We start from the raw sequence: 9344 nt of genomic DNA, 5'->3' as shown, positions 1-9344 counted from the left end.
GACCAATCAGAGCAGACCAGGCTTTTTCAGGAGGGTGTCTTAAAGAGACAGCCGCTAAATCTGAGTGCTTCAGACAGAGGGTGAATTCAGGTATATTTAGACAGACAGGATGAGGAAAATAACGTGTGAACATTAAAGCATGTAAACATCTTCTGCCAAACCCAAAATACAAGTATCAACCTGAAATTGAGCCTGATATGGGATCTGGAGTCCTTGGTTTAAAGCAGAATAGGTCTGTAGAGACTTAAGACAGAATGTGTTTATTAACAATGAACCAAAACTATGATTTTGTGGATCTCATGGTACTTTCATTGCCTAAACCTAACCAGATCAGAAGCCTGAATGAAGAAATCCCTGATTCTACCAGCGGTGGGAGGGGTTACTCGATTTATGCAGTACGTCACCCACCTGTCTCGGCGTGCGTGCTGCGTAGCTTCCTGATATCACAAAATTAAGTACACGAAAGAAGAACATGAAACTAATGAACAGAATTGGTTATCTAAAAAAATTACGTGCGGTTCTTTAAGCGCCTCCCTGCTAAAAAAAATGAGGGAACTAAGTATTAACAGGATATGAATATCAACTAATTTTTTTTACAGTGGGTCATGGGACTGGATTAGTTTTACCTGAGGGATTTTTTCCGGACCTATTACAGAAGATGAAATTTACTGCCATTCTCTAAGTAATTACTGACATGGCTTTGGTAGAAATGACCTTACCCCACATTCCCTCATTAAACTAATCCCGTCTGAATAGGGCTATAGCTGCCACTTTTATCCAAATCTACCCTGTAACCCTTTACAGAACCACAATCCAACTCTAAGGCCTCAGTATGCTTCAAACAAACTTCTTCATCTAGTAGCGCAACCAAAAAAGGCACGCTGGTTTGTATCCAGTGGCCATCGGTGGTGTGGGTTTGAGTCCGTCTGAGGTTTCTGTACCTGCTGGCTCACTTTCCCGCTCACTCACCGCGGGTGGCAGTGTCAGCTGAATGCCTGAAATGTAAAAATGTAGTGTGACTGAGGGCGGAGGGCCAACTGGAAGTGCCAGCTTAGCAGAGATATAAACTGTCCCACGCCACTCCGTGCTGAGTGATGCAGTGACAAATGGTTCGGGGGGGAAGTTGGGGCACAAAAGGGACGATGACACAAGCAGCAAAGCATGAGGGCACTAAATATCACTGGAGTGTGTGTGTGTGTGTGTGTGTGTGTGTGTGTGTGTGTGTGTGTGTGTGTGTGTGTGAGATAGTTGGCGGTGCCTACCTCTCTCGTCGATCACATGCCCGGGTGGTGAGATTGACCCGTTTGGATTGCTGACACGGGAGGTGTGTGTTGATGTGAGATGAGGTGTAACGTGCAGACATGTGCACCGGTGCTGTAATTTATCATCCTGTGAGCAACACGTCACCATGCCGTATCTTCTCCTCTCTACCTCCACCTCTTTACATGCTTCTTGTTTCCTGCTAGCATGTCACCCAAATTCCAAAAAGCACATATTTTACCAACTTATCCCCAGAGTTATGAAGCCATGCAGATATCCTGTGGTTCAGTTATGAGGAGTTGAGGAGGAAGATTAAAAAGAGAATTATTGGCTGCTAGGGAGGGTAAAGACACTCAGTCGAATAAAATATAACTCAGCCTCCATAACACAGGCCAACCCAGTGGGCGGAACAAAATGACAGCATTGTACTTTTCTGCAGACCACAAAATGTTGGCATTATTTCCTGCAAACAGATATGAAGAATATTAACATTTCTGAACCGCTGCCACCCATTCTCATTCCCTTCTTGTCACATACCGACACGTTACAAAAGCTATTAACGTTACTTAAGGTTAAGTTGTAAAAACAAGGCCACATTGGAATGTTTATGAATAAAAACAACATGCTTAGGTTTAGGAAAAGATTGTGGTTTGGGTTGAGATAAGTACATCAGTTATTACGTTTCACTTTTATATAGGAAGGACGGGACACAAACCGCAGTCTCCTAGGTGAAAGTGCGGTGTGTGTGTTTGAGTCAATTATCCACCCGGACCTCCTCCCTAAGAGGAGTTAGAGGCTTGTTATAATAATAATAATAATAATCATCATCTCTCCTCACTGTAAATTACCATTTCAAGTTCTCTATTAATGATATCCTGAATGTTCATTAACAGAGAAACACAAAGTCTCCTGTAACTTCAGGTTGTGGCCATCAGTTTAAATAATTTCAGCTTGCGTTTCCAGGAAATCATGCTATTTTCTCTTAGCGTGATATGAAGACAGGCTCTAAATTCATTAATCACAGATTTGTTGTTTCCACTGGAAACAAAACAATCCCAGAATGAGAAAAGTGAATACTTCAAAGTGCTGAATGTTTTATCAGGTTTCTAAAAAGTGGAATCTTGACTTTCGCCTTTCTGTTAGCAGTGCACTCTAGCACAACATTAAGCGTCAGTGATTACATTTTTTTGTTTTTACTAAAATGTTCCTGGAGGATCATAGCTAACTTGAAGTTTTCATGTACACCTGCCGGTTGGATTGTTGCTGTTAGCAGACTCCATTTAGCTTTTGCTGAGACGAGGGGCTCTGGAGCAAACTCATCACGTCCCTTGGATGGAGCTTCCAGGAAATTCCACCCCAGGTCCTTTAAGTAGAAGTCAGTACTCAGGCTAATATTGCCAACAAGGAAAGTCTCCATTTTTACGTTGCTCATCGACTGTGTGAGCAACGTAACTTGAAAAATGGAGACTTTCCTTGTTCACACAGTCTCAGAATCTAGAAATGAGGTGATGGCAGCTTTTAAAGGATCGCACCAAAGCTTTAACAAGCTCACAAACTGTGACTGTGACCTTTGACCTCTTGGTTGTTTCTGACACTGATTATCCAGAAAGTGCAGTTTGTTTTCTGCTTGTTCTACTTGGCTGACATCATTCAAACCCAACTGAAGAGACAACAATTTTTACTGATTTGTTTTATTTCATTTGATTCTATTTTTACTTTTAGTTTTTAGATCTTAACATGATACGGTTTAAGATACTTCTGGACGTGTAAGAACTTTTTAATTGGCCATTTCCTCTTAATTTCCACTGTCTAAAGTTAGAGGATGTGTGATATGGGTTAACTCTTCTGCAACAAAAAACAAAATCTACCTACTAATGAACTCAGAAGCCTGACTTGACATATCACCTTATTTATAAATGAGAACGAGTTCATTTTCATAAACAGATACAAGCCATCCTTAAAATGAATAACACCGGTGTTGACTGAGATTCATTTGAATGCTCCAATAAATAAATAAAAAACATGATTTATGAAAAATCAAGGATATGTCAAAACAAGCCAACACAGGTTTTGACTTCCCCCCTCATGGCTTGCACACACACACACACACACACACACACACACAGACACACACACAGACACACACACAGACACACACACACACCCACACCCACAGACACACACAGACACACAGACACACAGACACACACACACACACACACACACACACACACACACACACACACACACACACACACACACACAAACACACACACACAAACAAACACACACACACACACACAAACATAATTTAGGGAATAAATAAAATGGATATATCTGTTTTCACAAAGGAACCCTTCAAATATTTAATAAAAATTATTATTTTTGTGTCTGTGGAGCTTGAAGATGAGTCGCCTGTAGTGAAATTGTATCACATTCACTTCATCCTTTTTTATCATTAAACAATATCGTTTCAACAGTAAAATATCTCTCTCTCTTCAAAATAAGAGCAGTGAAATGGCTTTAAAAAAGGAGCCAGCTGCTGTAACTCCCCCTCTTGTCGTTCACATGTTGACCACTTGATGGCGATCTTGACTTACTTTTTCCACATTCTTTAAAATAGACTCCCAGCCAAGGATTTGTGAGTCTTGTTTTAATCCTTCTATTATATTATCAGCAGTCAATGGTGATGATCGTTCCACAGACACGTCCACACTGTAATTCGTTTATATAGTTATAGAAAATGACTCTAATTACTGATTTTCTCTCTCCTGATTTCATCCGGAGGCTTTTACAGACGGCTGCTTGAGTATTGATATTTATATTCATCCCAGTTGTACAGGGACAGTGCTCCCTATAGCTGAGGGGAGAATTTTCTTTTATAATAATTGGGAAAATTAATGAAATTCTTATTTCTCAGAAACGTGTAGCTTTTGTGTGGCGTATACAGCATGTTTGCTGTGCTTTTTCTACAAAGCGAGACCAATTAAATAGATATGACTTGTGCATAAATCTCCGGTTTTCTTTTATTGTGTAGAGAAATGTATTAATGGCGCGTCATAATGAGCCGACAACGATGTCCGTTTTTCCTGCTTTGCCACACAAAATGAAGCTCTGAGTGAATTAAAAAAAAACCATTCTCTGGTCGTTTTAAAGCTTTTATTCCGGGAAAAAATGGCTACATTCATAAATAAATATAAATAAGTACATTAGTTATTTTAAACATTAAACCATATGTGAAATATTATAATTGCCGGAATGGGAATGTTTTTTTCTTTTACTGACATTAATCTCTTAGGGGAAAACTTCAAGGGCGTGCGCTGATTGATACGTTTTAATGAAGACATATGTCCATAAAAATGTCATAATAATAATAATAATAATAATAATAATGTCATAATAATAATAATAATAAAAATAATAATAATACCGATAGTAGTAGTAGTTGTTGTTGTTGTTGTAGTTGTAGTACTAGTAGTAGTAGTAATAATAATAATAAATAATAATAATGTTAATAATAATAATAACATTCAGAAACATATAAATCATTAATTAATTTTATACTATATACATTTTTATTACGTTTCATTTTTTGCACTGTATGTACAATGTGCTTATTGTATTTTATGAAGATTACAGGTTGACCCTGTGTGAAATGTTTTACATAAAAACTGAATTAAAAAATCTGATTGTTCAAATTTTGTATGAATAAAAACGTAATGTTGATCTTGCTTCATAAACGCAAAATGAAGAGTGATGGTATCCATTCTAATGAAATCCTATATTTCATTTGCAGTCAAAAGAAAAAGCAATGCAGGAAGGCCACAGTTGAAAATAAAGCTATTTTATTGTCAATGCATTCAACGTGATTAGATAAACTATCAAGTAGTAAATTTCCGCAAAAGGAAGAAACACTGAAACTATTCCCCACTGACACAAAATATTACACTTTGTATTTCAAATCAAACAAATCATTTACATCGTAATGTATAGACTGCATCTTAAATCAATAGTATTTCATATTACATGCATTCTGAAATATAGTCTGACATATCACCCCAATTTGTGTCCATATTCACCGTGGACATGAAAAAAACTTGCTGCGTTGTAAACCATGACGTGTGAGTACATTTGTATTTCTTCTCTATATTTGCATTTTTATGATATAAAATACAACTTACTGTACATTTACACATATTTAAATCTTCCCTTATTCTCAAACTTATTAAGTGCTCCATAAATAGATCCATTTTCGAAGTCAAAACGCATTTGCATACACCCAAAACATGACATTTTGTACAGGGGAGAAAAAAGTCAACGGACTGAACAGGAATTAGAAGATCATCCAAAGTGAAAACAAGTGCAAGGGGTGTTTTTGTATTTTAAGTGTCCTCTCTCCAGTCGGACGGCTTAAATCCAGGCAGGGTCAAAGTCCCTCTTTGTTAGAAAAAGGTCGCTTCCTGGTTTGAGTCTTTAAAAGTCAGTTATGGGAGGTCATGTGGCGTGACAGGTGATGCCGCTCCCGGAAGGACTCGTTGCAAATGGGGCACTTGAGTTTCTCCTCGCGCCGCCGCTTGACCAGAGGCTCCATGGCGAATTCCTTTTTGTGGTGGGATCGCATGTGGTAAACCAAGTCCGAGGTCATACGGAAGGAGGCGTTGCACTTGGCGCACCAGTTCTGCGCCGGCAGACAGAGGGAGGTGAAGGAGGGTGGCAGGAGGGTGAGTGCCGAGGGCATCTGGAGCTGAATGGCCCCGGAGTTCTTGGGCCAGAAGGTGGTGGCGTAGACAAAGGGATTCTGCTTTGCCATGCCGCCCGGCACCGGGCAGTTGGCTCCGAGTTCTGCACCTTGCAGTTTGGCGGCGAGGTGGTCGGCCTGGTAGAGTCTGCTCGATGAGATGGTGTCGCCCACCGCTGGGTGGCAGTCCAGCAGCTTGGTTGGCATCACCAGTGGAGAGATCTGGGAGAAAGAGGAGCGAGACGGCTGGCTGAAGGCGCTCTTCCTCTCTCCACCACTGCCGCCGCCTTGCTGGGAGACTGAGGTGAAAGCGCTGCCCATGAGCGAGGTTTGAGGTGGCTGGGTCTCCGACAGCACCTGTCTGATGTTGAGGTGCTTCTCCGATGGACTGCCGCTGGGACGACCGCCGTCTTTGTTTTCAGAGTTGGAGCTCTGGATGTTTTTGCTGCCGCTGTGGTGTTTGAGGTTCTGGGGAGACTTCTTGACCTCTGTGAAGGCGCTGCGCTTGCCCTGACCAAGTTCTGTGGAGCCCGGCGGGGAGAAGGCCTTGTGGTTCTCCTCCAGGCCGTATGCCCCTCTGTAGTTCTGTGCAGACGTTGCAAGCTCGTCTTTAGACTTGGACTGTGTTAGGCCGGGCGCTCGGCACTCCCTTTCCTCTATATCCGAGAACTTCCTCTTTCCCGAGCTCTCACTGCAGATCTCAGCTTCCTTGTCACTCGGCGGACTGGTCCGATTGTTTTCTAGATCCCTGGCCAGGTTATGAAAGTCTGTCGAGGGTTTGTTGGTGTCCTGAGGGCTGCTGAAGCCCTCTGAACGGCCCAGCTTTGGGCTGCTCCTGGTCGGGGTGCTGTTTGGTCGCTCAGTGCTGCTCTCTTTGCTGGGCTCCTCATCGGCCCCCGTGATACTCTGCAATCTTTTGGTGCAACGGAACCGGAGATGGGCCAGGAACGGGAACTCAAACTGGAACCGCTGGCTGCAGTCTGGACATGTGTGGTGAGACGAACCTGCAAAAACAAAGACACGGAAATGAGTTCTGACAAAAGAGACTTACTTTCACAGGTTGTTGTTTTGGTGGTTGAAACAGGGAGTCAAAGGGTATGATTTCAGTGGACTCACCTTTGCTCTTGGTGGGCGCTCTGCTGGAGCTGAGCAGCAGCAGGTCGATGAGGTCTTTGCCGTACCAGACCAGCAGCTCCTCGTCCTTCTCGATCCGGCGGAGGGAGCGGTACAGAAGCTGGCCATTCTTTACGTAGGCCTCCAGGTTCTGCTCCTCTTTGTCCCGGGCCGACTGGACCAGCCGCAGCCACATCAAGCCCTCTGAGGTGCTGTTGGCCGCTGAGGTGTCCACCTGAACAAAACAAACATAACCTTTAACTTCAGTGCAGCAGCTCAAATTCATTTTCAGACAAATATTTTCCTCTAAATCACTTTTTAAAAATTAAAATAAATGAAAATTCTGCCAAGAGGACATTTAATCTCACAACAAATATTCATTTCTGTGCCCACATCTTGAAACGAGGAAATGTTACACGTTTCACTGTTATTATTGAAGAGAATGATCTCAAATGCATTGGCAGATTCTTCCCTTCTTGTAGAAACAATATGAAGACATTTGACTCAATAAAACATTAAATTACTAGTTTCAGTGATTTTCTTTTTGCAGTGTAGTGAGTTGTTTTTTTTCTTTTTAATGAGTCTGCAAAGATGGAATTGTTATATTGCTGTTCATGCAAGGGAATATTTTTCAAATTTCACTTTCTTGCTCCAGTTATGTTATGCATAAGACATGATAAAAAATATATTTGCTATATTTGAGTTGAACAGCAAGAAAATCTTCAATAAAGGAGGTTTTGAAAGGTGAGATTTTAAGATGCTGACCTAGAAAAATGAAAATAAAACATATATAGAACACATGGTGGAATAATAGAAAGAAAAGAACCACTCACCCTGAAGATATAAGGTGCTGTGCGTTTGTCGGTGGACTTGAGCGCGATGAAGGCGATGCTGTCGTACAGCGACGTGTGGCTCAACACACAAGGCCCGAAAATGGCGTTCTCTGGGATGTCGCACGTCGTGTAGACGCTCGTGAAAATGTCCGTGAGACACTGCTGGACCGCTTTGGCGTCCCCGTCCCACACCAACTTCTGGGAGCTGGACTCCTCCATGTCACACTGCGGAGAACAGGAGACACCAGAGATCAGCTGAGGGCTCAATCCTGAAGTGTGTCGCAAAACACACTGCTGTTGAATTCAAATCTACATTTAGGCTTTATTTCCCATTACCGAAAATCAACCACACAGTTCAACCTCAAACTGCCCAAGTGGCTGTTCGGTGTGTCCCCCCTCCACAGTCCCTGCTCACAGGAAATAAATCTCTTCCGAGACAGATTGGCTAAAGCAGCTGTCATGGGCGTCGTTTGGGGGCCCGTTTCTTTCTTTCTTTCCCCCTTTTTTTTTTTTTTTTTTTTTTTTTTGGCCAGGCTTTCTAATTAATTCAAAGCCCATAATAAGTTCATGACGACTTCACCTTCAGCATCCTGATGATGTGGGCTCCCAATGTTGTCAATTATTAAAAGAGGAGAAAAATAAGCCCAAATCAGAACAGACTAAACATGATCAGAATAATTAAAATCGCAGTATTATTATTAGTATTATTATTAGTATTTTTATTATTATTGGTGTTGTAATAATAATAATTATAATAATATTTTTTAATAATTATAATAATAATAATGCTGAGATTATACCACACATTTGAGACAATATTAAACATGTAAACCTTTTAGATTATTTTAAATAAACAAATTACTGCTTTAAAATGTCTGTCTTCATTATTACATTAATACATGTGTAGTCTATATTTAATAAAAGCAATAGTATTACAATTAGTAATTACATTAGCATTATGAGGCCTCTATGGGGCTGCACGTGTCCTTGTCTGATCAGCTGAAATTGTAAGAATTGGCAGCTATTAATCCTACAGGCTAATATTTCTATAATATTCCTAAAGTGACTTAAGAAGCCCAAAGCGAGTGATTTACAATTGCTTTATCGCGCTTTATCATGTGTTTTTATTATCATATATTCTATAACTGTACATTTTTCAAACTTTAATATTGAGGCTTTAGCTTTTCTGTGTCCTGTTTGTTCGTCTAAAATCACCAAGATCTTAATTCCTTTAAAAAAAAAAAAATTATAAAAGCCCTCTCAGTGGGAGCTGCCGGGCTCCGTGCATGTCCAATGGACAGAGCATGTCCAATGGGTTTCAAGTGGACTGTCAAAGTCAGTGGTTTCATGTCAGCCAACCTTTCTCTCCTTTATACAAGCGGCAGCGTATGCCGCCTCAT

General features: G+C 41.0%; 1 protein-coding gene across 1 annotated transcript; it reads right to left on the bottom strand.

Annotated features, from left to right (window-relative positions):
• Positions 1-5513: 5513 nt before the first annotated feature.
• On the bottom strand, positions 5514-8163 carry prdm8b (PR domain containing 8b; the record flags this gene model as incomplete). The annotated part of the gene is made up of 3 exons (XM_083911699.1): positions 5514-7002; positions 7115-7346; positions 7945-8163. The coding sequence occupies 3 exons, from the start codon at positions 8161-8163 to the stop codon at positions 5741-5743; spliced, it is 1713 nt and encodes a 570-aa protein (XP_083767825.1). The 3' UTR covers positions 5514-5740.
• Positions 8164-9344: the final 1181 nt, after the last annotated feature.

The sequence above is a fragment of the Echiichthys vipera genome (genome assembly GCF_963691815.1).
Source record: "Echiichthys vipera genome assembly, chromosome: 4".
Taxonomy (NCBI): domain Eukaryota; kingdom Metazoa; phylum Chordata; class Actinopteri; order Perciformes; family Trachinidae; genus Echiichthys; species Echiichthys vipera.
This window is presented reverse-complemented; position numbering and strand designations above follow the sequence as displayed.